The sequence below is a fragment of the Callospermophilus lateralis genome, chromosome 11, assembly GCF_048772815.1.
Source record: "Callospermophilus lateralis isolate mCalLat2 chromosome 11, mCalLat2.hap1, whole genome shotgun sequence".
Classification (NCBI taxonomy): Eukaryota; Metazoa; Chordata; class Mammalia; order Rodentia; family Sciuridae; genus Callospermophilus; species Callospermophilus lateralis.
This window is the reverse complement of record NC_135315.1, coordinates 35,453,036-35,477,640: the sequence shown is the minus strand read 5'-3', so window position 1 is coordinate 35,477,640 and position 24,605 is coordinate 35,453,036. Positions and strand designations below refer to the sequence as shown.

Genomic DNA, 24,605 nt, shown 5'->3' with positions numbered 1-24,605 from the left:
ATTTCTAGGACAGCGCATAGTACTCTACATTGTTTAATGAACATTGTATACACATGACTAATCACTTTAAACCACAGGAAGAGGGAGACTAAGTACACTTTGTAGTTGAGGTCACTAGTTTCTGTTGAGAACCTCTGTACCTACAGCCTCTGGTACAAAGGGCGAGCCTTCCTGAGCCCCAGGTTGCTCCTTCCCTCATTTAACGGGCAGCCATATTTTCAGGTTAAGATGCATCACGCTGCATATACAAGGGCTAGCTGCTTCTTTAAAATATATATATATATATTTTTTAGTTGCAGGTGGACACAATACCTTTATTTTACTTATTTTTCTGTGGTGCTGAGGATCGAACCCAGGGCCCCACACATGCTAGGCGAGCGCTCTACCACTGAGCCACAACCCCAGCCCTAGCGGCTTCTTTTTAAAGGGATAAAAAACACTTCTCTGCCACTTATCAACGTCTGAAAGGTGGCACACTGGAAGAACACTTTTGTCCGCCAAACACGAACCATACTAATTAAATAAATGAGTATATGCGCGCATTAAGGCCTGCAACAGTTATCACCTTAACCGGTCCGAATCGGTCAGCCTGCACAAGTCCTTTTCCTGAGAGACGCCCGCCACGGCCACGCCCTGCCCTTTTACCTCACCTGCTCCAGGTGCTGCAGGCGTCCCTGCAGGAGGGTCGTCCGCGCCGCTAGAGAAGCAGGCTCCCGTGGAGCCCGCTGCTTCCGCCTTCCGAGCGGCGCTTCCGGCCGCTGGGGCGCTGCCTACTCTTCGGAGCGGCAGATTCCGCGCGGCCCCGCCGGATGTCGCATGTTTCCCCGCCCCGCCGGCTCCCTACGCCTGTCCTCTGTAGGACTTCTGTAGCCCAGACACTCGAGTCGTGGCCATGGGCGGGTCAGTGAGAGGAGCGGAAAAGGCGCGTGATGCGCCTCATCCCGGCCCCTCAGACCCCACAGCGAAGCCCTGTCAGGGAAATCGGGTTCGAGAAACCGCGTGACGCTTGGCTACGGCGGCCTCCACCAAACGGGTCGAGGCACACGTGTTCCCCACGCCCAGACCCCCCGAACGGAGGCTGCCGTAACACCCGCTTCTACCCCAGGGTCTCGAGTAGTCTCTGGTGGAGCCCGCAGGCGGGACCCCCAAGGCCACGTGCGCCCCGCACCGCGTGTGCGAGCCCCGCCCCAGGGGAGGAGCCGGCCGGCTCCCGGCCACTTAGCCAGAAGAGCCGCGGGCCGGCTGCGATCCGGCGGTGCGGACTTTCTCTCCCAGACTTTTGCTCCCGGCTCTCCTCCCTCCCCTCCTTCCTTCCCTCCCTCCCCTCCCCTCCCTGGGATCTTCCTGCGGGCCCGCCCGCCCTTCCAGTCGGCCCGGGCCGGGTCTGCACGCTCGCCGGTCGGGCCGTGGGATCGGTGAGTGCCACCCCCAGCCCAGATCTGAAATCTGTAGCGGCCCTGAAAGGTCAGGGAAGCCAGTTTTTCCTACAGGGCCATGGTAGAAGGGACATCTTCCCCTCTCCTCTCTAAATCGCCGTTTTCTTTCCATCTTCCCTTTTCTTTTTGACATTCTCGTGTCCCAGGAGGAGGCAGCCCAGTTCTCCCAGTTCTCGTGGTCCTTGTCCAAAACAAGGACCTTTCACAAGGACCTTTCACGGTCACTTTCCACCTTGCCTGCGCGGGGCGGGGGAGGAGTCCCAGCTTGGGTCCCGGCGCCTGCTCCTCTCCCAGCCCTATCCAAGCACTGGGGAGGGGCGTTTGGTCCCGGGAGGGGTCAAGGGAGCCACGCCCTGGCCGAGGTTGCGTCCACCTTCGTGGGAAGGACACACTCTGCCGGTGCCAGGTGCTTTCGGCGCGGCATCTTAGCCGTGGCACCATGGGCATATCGCCCAGTTCCCGCCAGGAACCTGGGGCGGGGCCAACTGGTCTCTGAAGACCCTTACTCAGCTCTTCTCCGCGGCTGCCCTCCCACTGCTCTTGGAGCCAAGAAAGAAACTGAGGCCGGATAGGAGGAGGAGCTGGTGATCAAGTTGCCACTTGCCTTGACTTGGTGTTTCACCTATTCATTACTCCCTTCTGCCCACAGTGGTCACGCCCTTTCCAGAAATTCGTGGTAACCACGAACTGAGCGAGCTGAAGCAGCCCGGAGAACTGGAGAAAACCGCTCTAATCCGACGACTCCAGCTAAAAGCTGACGCTACATGGTAATAACCAACATTTGCTAAGTGCTCTCATAGGTAGTAGCTTATTTGAGCCTTAATTTAGCACTGTGAGGTCTGGATATTATTATTTCATTTTACAAATGAAAGTAATAAGGTAGCTCTTGAGATCTGCAGTAGTCGGGTTGTGAGCTTTGGATTCCAACCCCACACCCTGGTATGCTCCCCCAATGGAGCTCTCTCAAGATGAGCTTTCAGTTCAGGGAGCTTTGTTCTCCTTGAGTCTCTAGAGACCTATGCCTGGCTGTCTCTTGGAGGGGTACTGTCTGTTCAGAGTAAAAGTGTCCAACATAATCATACTGCCCCTTTTTCCAGTTTCCAAGGAAGTCTCTATCTCTAGGTTCGTTGAAAGTTAGATGTATCCAGAGCCTTCAGAAGTCTCTACCAGGATTAATCCTTTCCAGGTGCCCCTTATCCTCAACTATTCTTGCCAGAGGTATTGAGGCCTGAGAAATTCCAAATCTGAAGATAATTTACCTTTCTTCAGAGACTGACCTAGGCCTAGCCTTATAACACTCCTCTCACCTTGAAGTTGACACTGATTCCACCTGAATTCTACCCAATTAACATTATCAACCCTCATTTGCAGTGCTAACAATATTTATCCTCTGTGTGTGTTCATATTTGCACTTTGAATGGTGCTTTCAAATCATGACTTTATTGACCTTCACAACCACTTGTGATGTATACCCATTTTCAAGTTGGGGGTTCCAGGTAGGTGTTATAGTTTACCCAAGGTCACACACCCAATGAATGGCTGAACTGTGATATCCCTTTCACATAGCAGCTTTTCTGGAGCTTCAGGTGTTGACTCCAGTCTCTCTCCTCCTTACCAGCTACTGGCTACACTGAAATTGGATGTTTCCATGTAGGGTGAAGAAAATAGGGCATGAGGCTTTCTGACACCCAGGTATCTTCATCCTCTGTGGCATACTTACCCAGAAGATTTACATCCCCACCACAACTCTAACCCTAAAGCTGTAATAAAACTGGCCCTGACATTTTACTAGAAAGGAAGCATCAGCAGTTAGCCTGGGGAATCTCTGGAGGCTCTCATCAAAGTTTCTCCTGTTCCCTAATTGGCAAAAGGAAAGGACAGACTCTCACTCTCTGCCCAGACCTGCCCTGGTTCTCATTTGATTCCTCCTCCTCAGAGGGAAGAGAAGGAATGAGTCACCCTGGAGAAGCTCTCATCTGTGCGTGGCCCTTGTCTTCTCTCTCATGCCACAGACTTTGGGATGACTTCTCTGAGATCCCTCCAGACCTGAGCCCTTTGCTAGAGCCATGCTGGTGGCCCAGTGACCAGGTGATTAGCACTCCTTGTGCCTGCAACCCAGGACCCTGGCTCACCACAGTGAAGCAGGATGCTCCAGCAGGTAAAACCTCAATCTTTTGTAACCCAGGCCTTTGCGCACTTAAGACACCTTCCCATCTTTTGTTTGCCCAAATGAAGCTTCCACTGGCCTAACCTGGAAAGACAGGAAAGATCCCTTGAAGGCCTTTTTTCTTTTCTGTCTTCAGATAGTATTCTAATGCTTTTCCTGATAACTCATTTGAATCAGTTCTGTTATAGTTTTTAGTTCTTTTCTTTAGGGACTCCTTAGGCATTTTGGTGAACAGAGAGGGAATCCTGAGAGATGCCTCTACCAGCATGTATTTTTGAAGAACAGTGGAAGCCTTAGGCTTTCTCGGAGTGTTCTTTGAGACTGAATCTTAATAAGAAGGAATTAGGTAAGTGGAAAAGGAAAAGAAGCAGTCCAGGCAAAGGGATTAGCATGTGTAAAAAATGTGGGCAATGACTGTGGATATACAGAGGATTCTGATTAATGGATCATGGGGTGCATGAAACCTGCTCTTACTCCAGGCTTCTGCTTCTCTGAAAAAGCTACTGTCACCTCTGGCCTGTAGGATTCCAAATCACCCTTCACTGTGAAGCATCTTCTCATACTAGTGTCATTCTTCATATATAGTTCCTGATCAGAGAGAATGACAGAATATATTTGCTGAGATTTTGTTTTATTAAGTGTTGCACAGCACTGGACTGAGGCAGATGTTTAAAATGGTACCTGTTCTGCAGGAATTTATGGTCTAGTGGTGGTCTAGGTAGATAAATGCCTGAGACTCAACAATATAACCAAGTGTGGGGCAGGCCAGCCAAAGAAGCTATAGTAGATACTGCCATTTGACATTTTTTATTATTAAAAAGTAGTAATGGGCCAGGCACAGTGCTGCATACCTATAATCCCAACAGCTCAAGAGGCTGAGGCAGTTCAAAGCCACCCTGAGCAACTGCAAGGCACTAAGCAACTTGGGGAGACTCTGCCTCAAAATAAAAACGGCCAGGGATGTGGTTCAGTGGTTAAGTGCCTCTGGGTTCAATACCCAGTACCACCCCCACCCCCCCGCCGCCAAAAAAAAAAGGAGTAATGTTCACTGTAACCATTCTAGCATCTGCCCTGTGTTGAGCCATTGTTGTGTGCTCAACAGTTGTAGGCACTGTGCTACATGCAATTTTGTTTAATTCTTAATAACATCTCCATGAGAAAGATATAGTATTATATACTATACAATGGTATTGTATCCCAATTCTGGTACTAAGACTCCAAGAAGTTAAATGTCTTTATCAGAAATTTGGAAAGTAAAGATAAGGAAAAAGAACATTAAAATTGTCCATAAGCTTACTACCCAGAGATAAGTAACATTTAGAGACTGTTCTAGATTTCCCCCTCAAGTATATATATTTTAAAACTTGTAAGGTATTGTGTTTTCTTGTAACTTGTTTTATTTCATTGTATGGTGATCCAAAATTTAAGCAGTCTACCCTCTTGATGTTGTGATTACTGTCCATTTTTTACAATCATAAATTCTAACTAGGCATGGTGGTACACGCTTGTTAACTCAGCAACTCCCTTTCCTTCACTATGGCAAAAGAATTGCAAGTTTGAGGCTAACCTAACCTCAGCAACTCAGAAAGACCCTGTCTCAAAATTAAAGGACGGAGATTCAGCTCAGTGGTAAAGTGCCCATGTATGTATTCAATCCTCAGTACAAAAAAAAAAAAAAAAAAGACATGTATAGTTTTAGGGCCCTTGCTCTATTGCCTAATTAGAAGACCAACCTTTATAACAATAACAAATGTGTCATATTTCAGATGCCTTTCTAAACACTTTTCTATGTTTCTCGGTATCTATGAAGTAGGTTCAGTCCCCATTCCGTTATACAGATAAGGAAAATCAAAATGGAAAAAGTTTAAGAAACATAAGATTGTATAACTACTAAGTAGAATCAGAATTCAGATCCAGGTGATCTAGCTTTCAAATGCAGGCTCTTGATCATTTTACTCCACTGCCTCTGGTTGGATCAGAGCTTCTCATAACTTATAGCTATATTTGTGAGTGAGGTTTTTTGTTTTTCACTAGAGAGAGGGGTTTGCATAGATTCAGCTGTGCTGATTATGTTACCCTAGAAGGAATGAAACTGCCTTGCAGATTATGGTGGCCCAAAGTTCAGAGAACTGGCAGCATCTTTGGAAGAAACTCATTGCTGGGCTTCTCAGATGAAACTTGCCACCATGGCTTGACTCCCTGAGGGATTTGAACTTCTGGGGCTCACCAGTCTCATTGGAAACCCACACATGTCATGTCACAGACCTTGTCCTTCAGAAGCAGATTTCAGCCAGGTGCCTGTCTTCTCCTGCCACTCCATCCTTTCTGTTCCATTCTTACCATCACCCTCCACCAGGTGACAGACAGGAATGAAAAGGGAAGAAAGTAGGGAGATGAAACATATGGAAAGTGTTGGCATCAAAGATAGGCAAAGATAGAGCCTGTTCCCCTTGGTGCAGGTTCTTGACCTGTTGCAGCCTTCTGAGCCAGGCATCTGCTCAAGCAGACCCAGGTTGGAGGGAACCAATTCATTGACTAGGCCAGATTTAGTCTCAAGAGGCAGGTGACGAAGGCATGAGGCTACTTTTTTGAATGGTCTCTTTAAAACAAGCTCCATCCATGTTCATTTCTCTTTCCATACTCCTACAGCAGCCCCTCTCTGGCTTCTCCAAACAGACTCAGTAAGTCTGATACCATAGAAGCTGACTTGGCTAAAGCTCTTAGCAGAGGAGATAACATAGTATTTATTGAACATTTACTGTGTGCAAGGCCCTGACTAAATGTATGTCTCTTCTTCCCCAGAGCCCTGAGTTTGTTTTACATTATCTACAAATAAAGAAGGTTTGGCAAGATTAAGTAAATTACCTAGTTTCATAGGACCAGTAAGTGGCATAATTGAAATCTGAACCCTGCTAGACTCTGATTGTAGAGTCCTGTTATTTTTCTACTCGGGAAGCTCTCAACATATTAGCTGCTAGCTGGTCTGAGTCCCAGCTCTCATGGTCCTTACATTATTCTTTTCCAGTTGAATGGCCACAGTTCCAGCTCTCATGACCAAAGCAGAGTGTCCCTCAGAGAAGACATACAAGAGTTCCTGAGTGGGGAGGCCCCACTGCACCAGTTAGATGACCTCACCAAGGTGAATCCTGTGACACTGGAGACAGGTATGGGCCTCCCTCTCCTGTAGAGTACAGTCTCCAAGGGGCAGAGGTGCAGTGAGAGTATCCAGCACAGCTTTCCCAGTTCAGACCAAGACAAGCAAGGCTTCTGACCTGGAGCCAGGCAGGCCACTCCAGATTTCTGCCCACGGGAGCCTGGCAGCTACACCTGGGCTTCCCAGGGCAGGCTTGGTCCAGTTTTGGGGCTCGTCTTAATTAGATCTTGTACCTATTCATCAGGGAGTTCTTAGGATCTAATAGAACTTGATTAATCACAGAGGGAGGGCCGGTAAGCAGATGTGGGTCTGTCTATGTGTGTGGAATTATCTGTATTTGAGGCAGACTTTGCTAAAAGTATCTCCACCTCAGTTCTAAGGTGCCTGCAGGCCCGGTACATGGTGGACACATTCTACACCAATGCTGGCTGCACCTTGGTAGCTTTGAACCCCTTCAAGCCTGTCCCTGGGCTCTACTCTCCAGAAATAATGAGAGAGTACCATACTGCATCTCAACCCCAGGTAAGGCTCAGCTGTTTCCCATGGCCTCAGGGCTCCACCTAGACCTATTTGCAGATTCCCCATTCTTATCTATCTATTTACCAGCCATATCGTCATTCAAAACTGGGTGCCATGGCTCTGCCCAACAGGCACTCTCAGAAATTTGGACACAAAAGAAATGACTATTGAAAGAAGGTATGAGTTGGGGAATAAATATTTAGCTAAATTTGGAACCTAAAATAGGCATATAGATTGAAGGATGTTTTTTCCCTTAATTTTGGGTTTATTCATAGGAAAGGATTTTCAAAGACATATATTTAACTAACCATCTTTTTAGAAAAGAATAAAATCATACACAAAAGGATTGCCCTAGAAAATTCAGCACATGTTTATAATAATAAATTATTTGGGGGGTGGGGTGGTGGGGATGGGGGTGTAAGCAGGGAATGGGCTCCTTGTTTTTAAAGTATTTGATATGTTCAGGGAGAGGCAAGAACAAACTTTCTACTGGCAGGAGGGAGGCTGTGGGGAGAGAGGCAGTAGATGAGAGTAGGACTAGGAGAAAGTGGGGACTGTTTGTAAAGAGTCTGAAGCCCACAGCAGGCAGAGTCCACATGGCTGCTTCATCTGGGTGGAGGTAAGACTGCAAACAGAGCCCACTGGGGAAGCAATTACTCTGGGAATTGAGTTCAGGAAGGTGACAGGAGGCAGAGAAAACAGTTGGAGGCTTTGTAATAGTCCAGGTGAGAGGTGGCTGGGACAAAGGCTGGTGGCTGATGATAATTCTGAAAGCATCCTCAGTGTTCCTTCAGGAGGCTGTAGGTGACCATTGCTGGCTGGACTGGCCAGGCATCATGTAGATGGCCAGGCTCTCCAGAAGTTCATGCATGGGGAGTCATCCAGGTAGAATCCAGGGAAGTCTGTCCTGATATTAAATACTATCATCGTTGTCTCAAAGGGAAAAGTCAGGTCATGGTCTGTTCTGTCTCCCCAGTACCCAGCACATTGAGGAAGATTAATAGTTGTTGAAGGAAAGGAGAACAATGGTTTTGGAATTCAAATCACATGGAAATACTTACTTACTGAATGGCCTTGGAAGGTTATTTAATTCCTCTGAATCTCAGATGCCACATCTATAAAATGTTAGCTATTCAACCTTACTTATGCACAGATTTCTTAGTAACTTGTAAAAAAGTTTTTTGTTTTTTTTTTATAGATTACAAAGTACAATAACATAATAAGCAACAGACAAATAAAACAACATAAGGGCCGGGTGAAGTGGTGCACACTTGTAATCCCAGCACCTTTGAGGCAGGAAGATCATAAGTTCAAAGCCAGCCTCAGCAACAGTGAGTTGCTAAACAACTTGGTGAGACCCTGTCTCTAAATAAAATACAAAATAGGACTGGGATATGGCTCAGTGATCAAGTGTCCCTGAGTTCAATCTCTAGTACCCCCCCCCCCAAAAAAAAATAATAATAAGATGGGAACATAAAGTGTCAATGTCACTGACTGCTAACTGCTTGAGACCAGCACTGCTTCCAGGCAGAGAAAATGTGAATGAAGTCACTATAGAAGTTCCACAGTTGGACTTAACACTGTTAAATCCAGGAAGTTTTTCTGGAGAAAGTATCCTGGCATTTCTGTTGGCAGCCTCCCCATCTCAGCCATCATTGGCTCAACTACTTCTTGAAAACAGAAATTTTCTCACATGACCATTCCCTTTTTGATATTTCAGAAACTGAAACCCCACATCTTCACTGTGGGTGAACAGACCTATAGAAATGTCAAGAGCCTGATTGAGCCAGTTAACCAGTCCATTGTGGTCAGTGGAGAGAGTGGTGCTGGAAAGGTAGGAGGACCACTTTTCTACCTTGTCAACTCATAACTGTAGAAAGGCAGTGGTCTTTCCTTGTGGAGTCATTTGCTGCCTTGTCATTCACAGATAGGCTGGCCAACACAGAGAGTCAGTATACCATAGTGGGTAAGTATTGGGACAGAATTCCAGAGACAGGTTCCAATGCAGGCTCTCCTACTAGCTCTGCTGTCACCTGGGGTAAAATACTTTCCCCTTCTTGAAGTTTTGTGCCAGCACTGAAAATAAAGTAAGCTGATGGGAATTCCAGTATAATGGTTAAGGGCACATCAGAAGGGCTCTTAAGCCAAACTGGCATGCTGGCGCTTACTTGTAATCCTAGCAATTTGGGAGGCTGAGGCAGGAGGATAGCAAGTTCAAAGCCAGTCTTCTCAGCAATTTAGCAAGGCCCTGAGCAACTTAGTGAGATCCTGCCTCAAAATATAAAAAGGGCAAGGGTGTAGCTTAGTGATAAAGTACCCTATATTAAATCCCCAGTATCAAACAAAAAGGTAGGGGGGCTTTAAGCCAGGCATGGTGGTACATGCCTATAATTCTAGCTATCTGGGAGACTGAGACAAGAGGATCACAAATTTGAGGCCAGCCTCAGCCATTTAGCAAGGCCCTAAGCAATTTAATGAGACCCTGTCTCACTAAAAAGGACTGGGAATGTGACTCAGTGTCCCTGGGTTTAATCCCCAGTACCAAAAAGAAAACTTCTCTGTCTTTCTGTCACTATAGATCCTAGATTGATAAGAGAAAGTATGACTGGTTTTATGCCAATAAATTATGCAACTTAAGATAAAATGGAGAAATTTACTTGAAGACCCCCTACCTGACTACTAAAGCTCACGTAAGAAGAAATAATGTAACCTGAATAGCACATATCTATGAAAGAAATTTAAGTCACAGTTTAAAAAAAAAAAAAAAAATAACTTTCTACAAAGAAAACTTCAGGCCCAGGCAGCTTTACTTGTATTCACCAAACATCTAAGGAAGAAATGTTACTAAATCTACCCAAAATCTTTCAGAAAATAGAAAAGAGGGAACATCTCCAGCCTCATAGAAAGATCTAAAGAATTTACAAAAAACAAAAATCACTACTATAGCTAAAAAACTATAGAGTTTAGTGAAATGATAGGATATGAGGTCAATATATAAAAATCAATTATATTTCTATGTCCTAGCAACAAATAATTGGAAATTTAAAGTGAAAATTTACCTCATTCAACTGATTGAAACTAAAGAATTTTTATACTTGGGCTGCCTGCATTTAATCAGAGCTCTGTCATTTACTGATCTTTAACAAATTAAATTTTTTTAATTCTGCAGTTTTATCATTTTAAAAACATGTGCATAATTATATCTGCCTCTTTAGGGTTTGTAAGAAAACACAGAAAACCACTGTAGTTCAGGGCCTCCGTGGAGTATTCAATATTAGCTGTGACACTGCCCAGGTCCCCTCATTCTTAGTGCATTCTCTGGAACTGAGAGGAACTGAGATGCACCCTCCCATTTCACAATTATAATAGTGCATTGCCGAGGCCAGAGTTTAATTCAGTAGTCATTTATTTGGTCAGCAACACACATGGTGGTTCTTAGAAGAGCATTCTGATGGACACCACTTCCTCAGGCAGGCTTGGTAATAGGAAAGAACATGGACACAGCTCCCATGAGGCTGTTTTTTCCTGCAGACATGGACGTCCCGCTGCCTGATGAAATTCTATGCTGTCGTAGCTACCTCACCCACTTCCTGGGAGAACCACAAGATTGCCGAGAGGATCGAACAGCGGATCCTGAATTCCAACCCTGTCATGGAAGCTTTTGGTGAGTTCAGCAACCTCTGTACTATACTTCAGTCCCATTTCCTCTCTAGGGTTTGCCACCTGGCATGAAGAGGAACACTGCTCTAAGACCCCCTCTGGCCTTCTCCCAGTTCCCCCCAACCTCTTTCCAATAAAGGGGATGTCATTTGGTCATCTTGCCTTCATCCTAGACACATGTAACAGTGTTGAAGAGGACCTGGTGACTCATCTAGTCCAAATCCTATCTTTCCATTCAGTCTCCAGATGGTTTAAAGGAGATTTGTCTAAGGAAGCATAGCTATTGGTGTCCTTGATGAGACTGAAGCCCAGATGATATATCTTCCTGCCAATAATGACAGTGTGATGTTTTTGACCTCCCTTCAAACAAAAAAAGTTCCTGATGCGTAGGCTTGTTCATTCCACCTCCTTGCCAGGAAGTTCTAACTCTTCTGCATTTTGCTTGCCAAGGCCTGAGTGCCCTTTTCCTAATCCTGTCCCCCATGATACAGAAACCAACAAAAGGGCTTTTAGGTGACTTGAGGATGGGCAGCCATGCTCATCCTTTTGTTCCTTTGGGAACTCTAAAACCTAGGGGAGTTATGCAAACATAAGTGTTATTTGTAGGGAATGCATGTACACTGAGGAATGACAACAGCAGTCGCTTTGGGAAGTTCATCCAGCTCCAGCTGAACAGGTAATTACTGTTGCCTCCTTGGCCCTCGTGGTGGGGGGTGAGGGGACTGGCCAGGGTTTGGAAACTGCTGGGGCTGTCACCAGCCTTGGTCACCTCTCTGGGCAGAATTTGTCATGTATGTGTATGAGAATATTTAGGATCAATAAACTCTATAGTGATCTTTGAACCTTGATAATCATAGTTGCTCTCACCTTAGGAACTGGAGTGGTGTTCTTGACATGGCCTTTGTATTCCTCGGCTTATACCCTTGCTCAGGGACTTCTAAATAAATTGCTACCTCTTTGGGCCATAACCCTGAGCTTTAAGCTACAGCTTTTGCTCATGCCTTGGGATGGGACAAAAGCCATAGACAGAGGCCATGGCCCTACCCACCTAAGCTAGATGCAGGGGAATTTCCCAGAATACCTAAGGACATTCTGAGTGGTTCTCAGCCTACTAAGAATAGGTTGGCAGGGGGTTGCTAGGTGGCAGTCTGGTACACATTAAGTGCTGAATAGATGGCTATTAAATAAATAGACAACTAATGGGCTCCTACCTTTTTGTGCCAGGGCCCAGCAGATGACAGGAGCTGCAGTCCAGACCTACCTCCTAGAGAAAACTCGTGTGGCCTGCCAGGCTTCCAGTGAGAGGAACTTCCACATCTTCTATCAGGTCTGTGCCAAGAGGGACCTGTAGTGCCCACCTGCAGGGCAGGGCTGGGTCTGTCTCCAGGTCTCCATAATGTTCCATGCCTGGCTCCTTCATCTGATTTTTAGTAGTGCTGCTTATTCCTCAACTTTTTCCTTTTCTTTTTTTTTAATGTACTAGGGATTAAACTCAGGGGTACCCTAATACTGAACTACATGCCCACCCCCTTTTTTTTTTTTTTTTTTTGAGACAGTCTTGCTTAGTTGCTGAAGCTGGCCTCAAACTTACAATCCTCCTGAGTAGCTGAGATTATAAGCAAGTGCTACTGTGCCCAGCTTATTCCCATAAACTAATATGGAACACTCTGTTTCATATGAGACCTGGGCTTCCAGCACAGTTTTGGCTGAAGAGTATGTTCTGCCTCTTTGTCAGACTAGAAGACTTCGAGGCTGGTATTCTGTTTTTAGGGACCTGTGTCCTTTACTAGAATGAGGCTTCCCTAGACTTGTGCCCCTTTACTAGACTGGGCATCCCCAAGGTATGGATTGGAAGTCTCCTTGTTTTAAGAAAGGGAGCATCCTTAGGTAGAGAAGTACCACTCCAGTCAAGATAGGGGTTCACCAGTCAGGAGCTGTAGTTCTTCACTGGACTAAAGGCTTTCCCAGAGCAGGATTTTTTGTGTGTGTATGCATCAGATGGGAGATATCCAGGATGACATTTGTTTATTCTTTTGTTCTCATTCCTACCCTGGGCTCTCTCAATTTTATGACATTATATCCATTTCTCCTATCATCCCAACCCCAGGCCTGTGGAGCCTGGGCTACCCTTGCACTCCCAGTTCACCTACCCACCCTTCCACAGATATGCAAAGGAGCCAGTGAGGAGGAGAGGGTCCAGTGGCACCTCCCCAAGGGATCCACCTTCTCCTGGCTGCCCAACCCAGAGAGGACTTTGGAAGGTAAGTGGAGCTTCACTCCACTCCTTGGATTACCCCAACAGCACATGCCCACTCTGCACAGGGTCTGCTTCCCTTGCCCTCCTGCTGCTCCTGCTCACCACTGGGTTTCTTTTTCAGAGGATTGTTTTGAGGTGACCAGAGAGGCCATGCTCCATTTGGGCATCGATACCCCCACCCAGAACAACATCTTTAAGGTCAGAAGAGAGCCATACTGCTCATATTGGCAGAGGTGCCAGGCAGCCCCTTCCATAGCATCCTTCCCTGGACTTGAAACTCTTACCTTTCCCTGAACATCTAGGGCTTTGGGCCCTACCACACAGTCTCCAAGGAGCCAGTCGGTCACCTCTCCGTGGAGATGAGTAGTGGGGCTAGATGGCCATAGAGGACAGGATATAGTACATAGTGCTTGAGTACAGAACATAGTACAGTGACCTATGTGACCTAAGATGGCTTGGGTCAGTTATTACTGCAGTTATGAGAATAGAGAAATAATCCTACCACGTGTTTGTCTTAACAATTTAAAATTTAAAAATCATAATCATACTTCTTAGCTCACTTGTTTTTTTTTTCAACAGTGCCTTTTGTGTGGAGATTATTTTCATTTTACTCTTAAGAAAACCAGAGAGGTAAAATGACCTACCTAAGGTCAATATCACTCTGTAATAGAGTAAATTTGTTTTTTTGTTGTTTTTTGTACTGGGGATTGAATTCGGGGGGCACTCGACCACTGAGCCACATCCCCAGTCCTATTTTGTATTTTATTTAGAGACAGGGTCTCACTGAATTGCTTAGCACTGCGCTTTTGCTGAGGCTGGTTATGAACTTGCGATCCTCCTGCCTCAGCCTTCTGAGCTACTGGGATTATAGGCGTGCCCTACCTGTCATAAATTTATTCAGACATAGTAATTCCAAAGTCCAGCCTTTCTTTTCCTCTCCTCTCTCCACTCCCATCTCTGCTCCTCCCTCTTGGTCAAGTGCTAGCCCCATGTGTATCCCCACAGTGGCTTCCTCCTACATTCACCTTTGCTGACAAGACTGACTGCCTCCCTCCCCCTCACATCCTTAGCCCCCAAAGCAAGAGGACAGGCTAAATAGGATAGGGGGACAGCAGGGACAGAAAAGCTACTTCAGGGAGATGACAGTGCAATGGAAATTGATTACCTCCAGATGGGGGCTGCTCAGACAGGGAAGGTATCATACCCAGTATGGACACTGCCAGGTAAGAGGCTGGAGAGAAGGACATCATATGGGAACAAGACCAGGAGTGGACAACACTAGGAGTCCAGGCAGGAGTGCTGCTGGTTTGGGGGTATATCATATCACCTTCTACCACAGCCATACTGCCCACTGGGTATAACTGTTCTCACCTGGATAGGTTGTGGCCAGAAGGCCAGTTGTAAAAGGAGGTGACTTGCCTAGGAACGGCAGAAAGGGCCCTTTTCTTCTAGTCCAAGGGTTTTAAAGTTGCTGGGCCTGGAGGGGTTTTCTTTCCATAGCTCCTGTGGGTTTGTCCATGTATTTGTGTTCAAAGGCAGAAGGGTGGCACACACTATGGAGACCAAGATCTCAGCTGCTTTCCAGGATGGGAATCCTAAACCCAACAGGGCTGAGAAAGGGCCCCAGGAAGCCAGAACCAAGCCCCCAGCAGACACAGAAGTAACCCTGGCCTATAACTGACAAGATCAGTTTTCCCACACAGTCTGGTCTAAAGAATGGAGGACAGAGGGACAGGTGGTTGGTACACACGGGGGCCCACTGGCTGCTCTGTGAGGCATCTGAAGACAGACCCCCCTGGGTTCTAATCCTGCCTTTCCCCCCGTCAGCGTATCCTTGGGCTTAGGAGTCAGCCTCTCCCAGTCCATCTCTCCCATCTCCAGCACATGCATCATCATAGCACGTGCCTTCTAGGGCACTGGAAAAATGAAGGTGATGCATATGCCTTGTATAGATCATGGTTGGGTGTAGTCGAGAGCTATTCTTCAGTCTTGTCCTGATTATATTCAGAAGGAGGGCTCACTTCAGTCCTCTCCTGTTTCTGACCATCCCTTTTTGCCCCCTCAGGTCCTAGCTGGACTGCTGCACCTTGGCAATGTCCAATTTGCAGACTCAGAGGATGAAGCCCAGCCCTGCCAACTGACGGAAGAGGCCAAGTGTGAGGGGCGAGGGAACAGGAGAGTAGGGTGGGCCCTGGCTAGAAACTACAACATTGGGGGTTAGGAGGGAAACTAGAGGATGGAAACTGTCTGCTATAATCTACTCCTCACCCTGTCTCTGGGGAGGTGGGCATTATCATATCCATCTTACAGATGAGAAAACGAGAGTAAAAGGGTCTAATAAAGTCATTGTTCCACAGATGGCAGTGTGGGTGGGGATATAGAAGTCCTGGGTTCATGTCCTGTCTCTGCCACTTATGGAGGCCTTTGGCAAGTCTCTTTGCCTGTCAAAGCCTAGATTTCCTGTCCAGTTGGGTGAGTCATGGTTCCACTGCGAGGACTTCACATTGCTTCGTAGTTTGAAGAGTGGTTTGCCTAAGGAGGATTTGCCTCTCCCAGGCTCTGTCAGGACATCAGCCTCGTTACTGCAGCTCCCAGAGGACATGTTGCTGGAGACATTGCGGATTAGAACCATCAGGGCGGGCAGGCAGCAGCAGGTGTTCCGGAAGGCCTGCTCCCGAGCTGAGTGTGACACCCGCAGAGACTGTCTGGCCAAACTGGTCTATGCACGGTGAGCAGTTACAAATGTTGGACCAGACACTGGTGATCAGGTAGTAGATGCAGGCACAGGGTTGGGGGGTGTCAGATAAAGCAGACTAGTTTCTCAGCAGGGAATGCCTCCCATGTTTTTTCACCTGTTTCTGAGTGTTGAAGAAGAGTTTGCCATATTCCTGACCTCAGTTCAGCTACAGGAGCCTGCTTTGTCATGGGCAACAGGCAAGGAAAGCCTGCTTAGCTGTCTGCTGGCAAAGCGGGCCCCAGAGGTGAACTGGCATCTTCACAGTTCTAGGTTTAGAACGTTGGGTGGATAGGTTCCACTCTCTTCTTGGACCCTGACACTTAAGACCTTGTGTTACTTATCTGGGGAGCTTGATAGATGGTGGTAGAGCCAGAGGCTCAGCCCACAGGTGTGGGCAGCACAGTGGGGAAGGTGGGCTCCTGGCCTTTCCCAGTGTGTTACATGAGCATCTCCAGTCGCGGGCCATGTGGTCAAGGATGGTCTCACCTTAGGCTCTGAGAAGCTTTAGGGTGCCTTATAAGTTCTTCCAGGGACCCAGAATCCTCTGAGATTATGGAATGAACATATATATATATATATATATATATATATATATATATATATGCGCACACATGCATTTGGGACCTCAGGCAGCCTTCTGGAGAGAGGGTCCCTGTGCTTTCCATGAACTTCTCAAAGAGCCAAGAGCCTGAGAAGCACTACTGAGGGAAAAGATCCTCTGAATTGAAAATGGTCCCCAGTAGCTGGGCCTAGACTAAAACCATTTCAACAAGAGACTCAGATACCACTACCTCTAAGAGATTTCAATTCAGTGATTTTGAAAGCCTTTGCTTTACTGCAAAATGAGCAGTTAAAATGTGAAGGTCACAAAGTGAGCTCCTAACCATAGAATATTTTACACATAGAAACCACCAGTCATTGCAACACTAGGTCATTCATTTTTAGCAGCTCAAATGGGTGTTTAAAGCCCTATTGTAAAAAGAGGAGCTGTTTACTGAATTGGGGAAAAAAGTTGCAGAGCAACTTTTAAGAAAAACTGTAAAGAAGAAACCCTGAATAGTGTTATACATGCCACCACCTTCAGTAACCTCACCTTCTCTGGGTTGGTGATGGTTCCAGAAGGAGGATGCCATTGTTGGCCTTAAGTGGCTCAGGGTCTGCTTGTGCAGGACTGAGCTGAAGGATGTGGCAGGGTGTTGAGCTCTTGGCTCTGCAGGTAGACTTGGAATTCTATGAACTCAGTTCTTAAGGAAGCCCACCTTGGCCCGCCCAATGGCCCCTTCTAGTCATGACACCAACTGGTGTCAAGACATGTGACTGATGCAGACTTGTGCCCTATCTGTCCTGGAACCTAGCTTGTCCTGTGCTCTGTCTACTGGGAAGACAGGCCAGGTCTGTGTGTACCTGGGAACATGCATGTCCAGAGTCTCTATCTATAGTAGGTCAAGACAGGATATGCAGGAAGATGATTTTTAGCCTTTGGTCTATTGGGCTCAGAATACAAGGCCCCCTGAGGGTTGGCTTCCTGGCTGGAAGAGCAATTTTGTCATCCCCAGGCTCAGCCTCAGCCCCTCATCACAGTCCAACTCTTCTCCCCTACAGGCTGTTTGACTGGCTGGTGTTGGTGATCAACAGTAGCATCTATGCAGACCCCGACTCATGGACCACTTTCATAGGTAGCAGCAGCTTACCCTGTCAGGAACCCTCCAGAAAAAAGCAGTAGAGCTGTGAACAAAGAGGCTTGGGTCCCCTGTGAGGCTCTGAGCAGCCTATCCCTTCTCCGTACCCCTATCTCTTCTTCCATTCATCCAGCATCTGGGTGAGATCTGTACTTTCTGATGCTCACATCTAACCATTCATGTCTTTCCAGACAGGCTTGGTTGGTGTCTTGGCTGTAAGGGCCCCTTTTCTTCCAGACACCCAGCTCTAATCCCAGAAGAGAAGTGAGGGATGGATGAAAGCTAGACCAGGGGACCTCACAGGTCAACATCATTCTAACCCTGGGTGGATAGTCAGGGAATGGAGGAAGTAAAGCCTAGAGGTGCCAGTGCAGTTTGCTCGTGGAATAGTGGTGTTTAGGCACCAACTAGGTTGGTGAGACTGAGGCCTTCTGAATTAGATTCGACACTGAAAATGTTCCCTGGTACCTGGTTTCCTCACAGAAGGTGCCTTTCAGAACCAGAGGATTCAGACTCAAAAATGGGCCTGGTGCCCTCTACTGCCCCTCGTATTTCACTTGGCTCTTCTGCCTGCTCTGAGAGCACAGGGAATAGAGCTGGGATCACCCTGGGTGGGGTGCAGAGTAAAAGTGGTGTTCTCAGCTCACCAAGAAGGTGTCAGGCTCACTTACCTCATCCCCAGGCTACCAAGTATGAGGTCTTATCAAGGACCCAATCACCTTGGGGTCTTGGAATCCCACTACTCCTGCAGTGACCACATGAGTTCCCTCCTCCCAGGTCTGCTGGATGTGTATGGATTTGAGTCATTTCCTGACAACAGTCTGGAACAGTTGTGCATCAACTATGCCAATGAGAAGCTACAGCAACACTTTGTGGCTCACTACCTCAGGGCTCAGCAGGTGCGGCAGGGCAAGGTGGGCGGTACTTATTCTGGGTACTTCACTTCACCTGGTCCTTCAGCCCACCCCAGCTCTGACTGGAAGCCTTTTATTCCTCATTTTGTTTTTGACAAGTAATAGTTATATATATAAAGTACGATGTGGTGGGTTTTGTTTTTGGAACCCAGGAGCTCATGCATGTTAGGCAAGTGCTATAGCACTGAACTACACTCCCAGGCCAATGTAATGTTTTGATAGACTCATGTTCCTTCTTTGGTGCTGTTTTGGAACATGCTGAGGTACCAAGGCCAGCTGTGGGAGGCCTTCTTCTATCCTACTTCCCGTCTGTCCCCTAGGAGGAATACGCAGTAGAAGGCCTGGAGTGGTCATTTGTCAATTACCAGGACAACCAGACCTGCTTGGATCTCATCGAGGGAAGCCCTATCAGCATCTGCTCCCTCATAAACGAGGTGGAGAGGGTCCACTAGAACTGAGCATCAGAATTGGTCTTTGGGCTTTTCTGTGGTTTTAACTATTCTGTGCTCTCTTTCTGCCTCTATCTCTCCATCTGCCAAATGGGTTTGCTGGTTCCTCTATTCTCCCTCTTGGGGTCACTAGAATTCCTGTGTGACAACCCTGCTGCCATGGAAGCCGGACAGTGGGGACTATGAGGGTTATGAAACCCTCTTGTTTTTGTGACTGACTGCCCACTCCCAACCCCACAGGAGTGCCGCCTAAATCGGCCAAGCAGTGCAGCCCAGCTCCAGACACGCATTGAGAGTGCCCTGGCAGGCAGCCCCTGCTTGGGCCACAATAAGCTCAGCCGGGAGCCCAGTTTTGTGGTGGTGCATTTTGCAGGGCCTGTGCGGTACCACACAGCAGGCCTGGTGGAGAAGAACAAGGTGAGCTCAGCCTGGACCAGAGTCTGGAAGAGATGGTGCATGAAGCAGGACACTGTGCTTCATGCATGTAGTTTCCCATTAGGCATCCTTTTTCTCTCAAATGTCCACCCAGAATCCTGGATCACTATCTGGGTCTCTGCAAATCCAGCCTGACCTGCCTGGAAATGACCTGTTGGCCTGGGTCTGGGTCTTTGGTTGGCCTGGACTCAGGCCCTGCCCTCCCAGAAGCCCTGCCTTGGCTTGGGCATCCAGGGGGGCATATGGACAGCTCTAGGAAGCAGTCTACCTGTTCTCACCTGCAACCCTTGCCCTTTTTCTACAGGACCCCGTCCCCCCTGAACTGACTGGGCTCTTGCAGCAATCCCAGCACTCCTTACTCACTGTGCTGTTTTCTACTGACCCCAAAGAGAAGACCCAGGAAAAACCCTCTGGCCAGAACAGGACCCCTGCATTGACTGTGGTGTCCAAGTTCAAGGTGGGTCTGGTGGTTCTGACATGACAATCTCAAATGTTTATTGAGCCCCTCCCAAGACTGGAGCTGTCTGCTTGGAGCAGTGGTGCAGTGGTTTGCTATATATCAAGCAGATGTGGTCTCTGTTCCCATGGGCTTTATACTTCAGGGTAGAAACAAAGACACACAGGCCATCAGATGTAATGATATGACATCTTGGGGGAGTGGAAGGACTCTTGCTCACTGATGATAGGATGCTCACAGGAGAACAGTAATGAACCTCTCTGAGTGGGTCCTGCTCAAACCTGTCCTCAGCAGGCGCAGGCTTGTCATTTTTCTCAGTATTGTCAGTTTTCTGCTATTGCCCTTGCATGTACCTTCCTGGGATTTTCTTTTTTCTTTTTTTTTTTGTATCAGGGATTGAACCCAAAGGTGCTTAACCACTGACCCACATCCCAGCCTTTTTACTTTCTATTTTGAGATAGGGTCTTGCTAAGTTGTTTAGGGCCTCATTAAATTGCTGAGACTGGCTTTGAGCTTGCAATCCGCCTGCCTCAACTTCCCAAGTTGCTGGGATTATAGGCATACGCCACCACACCTGACACCTGGGATCTCTTGACCACTGCCCTTCAGCTCCACACAAATTTTCTTAGTTTGTTTCTACTCATCCATCAAACCTCTGCTCTGTCATTGAGGAGAGAGCTCCTCCTTGAGGAGGCACCCTGTAGTACCCAGTTTGATTAGCATTTTTCTACCCCAGCTACAGACACCACAGAGGGTGTCCTATATGTGTGTGGCCCCTGAGACTAAGCTCTGAGACGGCAGCAGACTGCCTAGGTCCTGGTCCCTGCAAGCCTCCATCACACAGGGCAAGCTTAATAATGACAACTGTTGCCTGAAAGAATGGCAGCGGGGGGGAGGGGGGGAGGGGTGGGGGGGGTGTTGAAACTGTTCTCTTCCAGAAGATTGCTCTGGGGAGATGGGGCAAGAGAGGAATTGAGATCAGATGCAGGCAAACTGATCAGATGAAGGTCATAGTTCCAAAAGTTCCTTGGAGACAAGGGTGAGGAGCAATAGTAGGTACGAAGGGGGTGTGCTTTGAGAATGGCCTTGTTGAGACCATTCATATCAGTGCTGCTATCTTTCCCATTCAGTAAGATCCTCTGGTAGTTGTCACCAGGGCACATGAGGATCTTGGTCTCAAGGCTGAGAAGGCTGCTGGAGGCATTGGCTACAGTTACTAACCAGGGCTTGGCTTATGGCCCTGAGCAGCCCCAGTCCCTGTCTAACCCTACATCTCTCCCATCTTCAGGCTTCCCTGGAGCAGCTCCTGCGGATCCTGCAGAACACAACACCCCACTACATTCGCTGTATTAAGCCCAACAGCCAGGGCCAGCCACAGAGCTTCCTCCAAGAGGAGGTAAAAACACTGGACCAAAGCTGTTTTGCACTGATCCCCATCTGGCAAGCCCTGGGAGGATGCAGGGCAACACATCTCCAAACAGAGTCTCTGGGAATCTCAGGCTGGGCCTGACATTAGGGAGGGCTGCTCTTCTCTGCTGGGGCAGGGCAGTCATGTGCAATTGTGGCTGTGTGGCATGTACTGTGCAGTGGCTTAGGAGAGGAGGCAAGTAGGGACTCCAGTGTCTCTTGCTAGGTGCCTTGAGGAGGGATTGAAGGATTGATAGGTGTCTTTTGTGACGAGTTGAAACTGTGTCATCTTAGTCCATGTACAATGTAGCCATTTCTGACTAGAGTGCCACTTTTTTTTTGTCTAATCTATGCAAAAGCACTTTGGCCACCAGCTGCTCAGGGTACAAGGCTCTGAGGGCTATGGATGAGGTGTGAGTGCTGGACAGTGTTAAAAAGGAGCACAGGGTCATCTGGTAGATGTGGCCTTGGAGTTGGTAGCCAGGACTACTTGGCTGTGTGGTAAAGACTGGAATTCAGACTGTGGGAGAATCTTTACAGTATGACCTCCCAGCCCCTCAGCTGTGAACCACTCTGCTACTTGCAAAAACAATCAGAACTAGAAATCTGGTTGGGTTGCATTCTGAGATAGTGAGTCTTCCCCAAAGGAAGGGATGAGATACAGCCAGGACCATCAAAGCCCTCAACTGTATCAAAACTCAGGCATTTGGGGAGACTTGGAACTACCAGGGCCCTCTTTCTACAGAGGAAATTTTTTCAGGGTTCCTTGATTTGCCACCCCAAGGAGATATCCCTCATCAGCCAAGGCTCAGGAGAGCCTCTAGCACCACACAGGCTAGGGCCCAAGAAAAAGCCAGAAGGAATGGCATTTCTGGTCCCACAAGTGCCTACCCTATCTTCCCACCCTATAGGTCCTGAGCCAACTGGAGGCCTGTGGCCTTGTAGAGACCATTCATATCAGTGCTGCTGGCTTCCCCATTCGGTGAGTGAGTCACACCACCACAGGGAACAGGGCATTGCTGGGGTGAATTACAGGACGTGGCCCAGACAGGAGCCTGCCCAAGACAGAGCTGGAGGTAGAGATGAAGAAAAAGAGGCAGGTCTATAGAAGTCCACCTGGAACTCAAGGGGCAGCACTTATTAATTTATCCATTCATTTACTGTACACTGTTTTGAACAATAAAAATTACCAACAATGTTTCTGGTAATGTATCAGTGAATAAGGAAGGTGAGTCTCTCCCTCTTGGGGTATACATTCCTATAGAGTCAGGAAAAATAAGTGCAACTGGTGCTAGGAAAGAAACAGAAAAATGCTAATTAGATAACCCAACGGGGAAGGGCCCTTCTAAGCAGCTCAGGCCTATGAGAAGTGAAGGGTCAGGAATTGAGAGATGCTGAAGGAACTGAGCCCTGAGTGATGTACCTGGCTCACGGATGAACTCATTCTCTTTCACCTGCTTTGGCTTGCAGGGTCTCTCACCAGAACTTTATGGAACGATATGAGTTACTGAGAAGGCTCTGTCCTCGCGCATCCTCAAGTTTCCATAACCCATATTCTGCCAAAGAGCACTCTGGTGAGTGGGGGCCCTTTGTTCAAACACAGGTCACTGAATACAACATAGCCCTGCCCTTATGGCTCCTCGTTCAAATCAGGGAACAAACTGAAAGACAGCTGTGGAATGCGGGAAGGCAGAGCTGTGAGCAGGATGCTGTGGGAAGTGCTGGGCAGGTGTGGACTGGGGAAAGCTTCCTAAAGCAGGTGGTAGGTGATGGTAAGTTGGGTAGCCAGGTGAATAGGCTAATCTGAACAGAGGCATGAGACAGCAGTGTGGGTGTGAGGAACTCCAGGCCATTGCAGTTTTGCTGATTCATCAGGACAGTGGTGACAGGTGATCTACTCAGGGAACCTAGACTTTATTCTCTGGACAGAAGAGGTGGCACTGCAGGGAAGAAAGCCAGCAGCTCCATCAGCCGGGGGGCCTTGTGGAGGTTTCAGGAGTGAGGCTGCAAAGCTGCCAAAGGGAGAGAAGCCAGAGAGGTGGGAGATGTGTGGAAGAAACTGGTCAGCCTTGGTAGGTGTTGACCAGTATACAGACAGGAAGAGCCAGAGAGGTCTGGGGAAGCTCAAAAGCCCTCCAAGACTGACAAGCTCCAGGTCCCAGGAGTTGTCAGAAGGCACTTGGGCAAGCTTTAACCTCAGGGGAAGTCTGGCCCATGGCTGATTGTAGGTAGCTGGCATGTAGCAGAACCAAGGCTGCAGGAATAAGGAGGCCAGGAATGGGACGCAAGGTCCCCAGCCACGGCTACTCCCCCACCCACCCAGCACTACCCTAGTGCCCATGGGACTTCATAAGACATTTCTGCTTTGTTTTTCTCCCCTCTTGGGCAGTTTCATCACTTTCTTTTCACTCTCTCATTTCTTACTCTTCTGTCTGGTTAGCTCTCCTGTTTCATGTTTCTTGCCCAAGCCCCTGTGGGCCGTTTGATTTTGCGGCTGTCTCTGATCGCTGGCATCTGCTTTGGTAGCCTGTGTCTCCAGGGAGGCCCTGAGCAGCTAAAGGTGTTCAGAGCCCTCAGGTAAATCCTCCTGCACAGGAGTTAGCCCCGTAAGACATGGGAGGGCAACAGTGGGACCTGTTGGGCCTTCGTGGAACTGGAATTTGTTCTTTTTCCATAAATGGCAAGCAGTAAGGGGTCAGAAGCTGCAGTAGTGGCCCAGCTGCCCTTTCTGCCTCTCAGGATGTTGGGACCATGTAAATAAACGCAGGCTGAGTCGCCTGGGGTGCCAGGTTGGAAGGAGTTGCTCTACTGGCATCACCCACTTTGCTAGCCTGTCCAAAGAGACCTGTGGCCATGGAGGCTGCAGGATACTCTAGGGCATAGCCACAGTGGGGACTCCAAGACTCCTCAGAATAGCAGGTCCCTGAGACAACAGAGCCACTGCTTCTGGTCTCCCCCAAAAAATGGGAGGAGGGAGGAAAGGCTGGAGGTAAGAAGAGCAGGAAAGAGGCTTGGAAGATGCTGAGGAGACCAAAGCCAGTTTTTTAGGGCTACCAAAGCATGCGGAGAGGACCATGCACTGATAGTCTCTATTCCATCCCCCAGAACAGCCACCACAGGGTGAGGCGGCCACACTGCAGACTCTCCTCCAGGACATTCTCCACATTCTGCCAGCACTAACTGGGACAGCAGCCACACCTGTTGATTCAGCTCAGTGCATACCAGCTCCACTGCAGTGTGGCAGGACCAAGGTGTTCATGACTGACTTCATGGTAAGCTGGCTGAGGGATGAGATTATGCCTGCCAGCTTCGGGCTGTCCACAGCAGGACAGTC

The 24,605-nt window shown here is 48.0% G+C and overlaps 2 protein-coding genes across 8 annotated transcripts in view; one reads left to right on the top strand and one right to left on the bottom strand.

The window, feature by feature from the left end:
• Pigw (phosphatidylinositol glycan anchor biosynthesis class W) overlaps positions 1-24,605 on the bottom strand; it is a 34,102-nt gene that overhangs the window by 2,476 nt on the left and 7,021 nt on the right. Inside the window, exon 1 of one of the 4 annotated variants that reach the window (XM_076869698.1) lies at positions 1,489-1,636. The exons of 1 other annotated variant lie outside the window; for it this stretch is intronic. In XM_076869698.1, the coding sequence (XP_076725813.1) occupies positions 1,489-1,496 (8 nt within the window). In that variant the 5' untranslated portion in view covers positions 1,497-1,636. Of the gene's footprint in view, positions 1-645; positions 1,299-1,488; positions 1,637-24,605 lie in introns of those variants that run through there. 2 more of the 4 variants (XM_076869701.1, XM_076869699.1) reach the window with 2 other exon arrangements.
• Positions 896-24,605, top strand: part of Myo19 (myosin XIX) — a 29,821-nt gene continuing 6,111 nt past the window's right edge. The window contains exons 1-23 of one of the 4 annotated variants that reach the window (XR_013092651.1): positions 896-1,415; positions 2,086-2,203; positions 3,449-3,594; positions 6,629-6,767; positions 7,131-7,279; positions 8,997-9,110; positions 10,808-10,940; positions 11,543-11,612; positions 12,161-12,263; positions 13,101-13,197; positions 13,315-13,391; positions 15,259-15,349; positions 15,750-15,921; positions 17,533-17,606; positions 18,387-18,508; positions 18,844-18,957; positions 19,213-19,389; positions 19,712-19,864; positions 21,153-21,260; positions 22,183-22,253; positions 22,742-22,845; positions 23,712-23,848; positions 24,377-24,423. Coding sequence is in view for 3 of the 4 variants with exons in the window: in XM_076869695.1 (XP_076725810.1) it covers positions 3,583-3,594; positions 6,629-6,767; positions 7,131-7,279; positions 8,997-9,110; positions 10,808-10,940; positions 11,543-11,612; positions 12,161-12,263; positions 13,101-13,197; positions 13,315-13,391; positions 15,259-15,349; positions 15,750-15,921; positions 17,533-17,606; positions 18,387-18,508; positions 18,844-18,957; positions 19,213-19,389; positions 19,712-19,864; positions 21,153-21,260; positions 22,183-22,253; positions 22,742-22,845; positions 24,377-24,543 (2,247 nt within the window). In the remaining variant the exon portion in view is untranslated. Of the gene's footprint in view, positions 1,416-2,085; positions 2,204-3,448; positions 3,595-6,628; positions 6,768-7,130; positions 7,280-8,996; positions 9,111-10,807; positions 10,941-11,542; positions 11,613-12,160; positions 12,264-13,100; positions 13,198-13,314; positions 13,392-15,258; positions 15,350-15,749; positions 15,922-17,532; positions 17,607-18,386; positions 18,509-18,843; positions 18,958-19,212; positions 19,390-19,711; positions 19,865-21,152; positions 21,261-22,182; positions 22,254-22,741; positions 22,846-23,711; positions 23,849-24,376; positions 24,544-24,605 lie in introns of those variants that run through there. The other 3 variants (XM_076869697.1, XM_076869695.1, XM_076869696.1) reach the window with 3 other exon arrangements.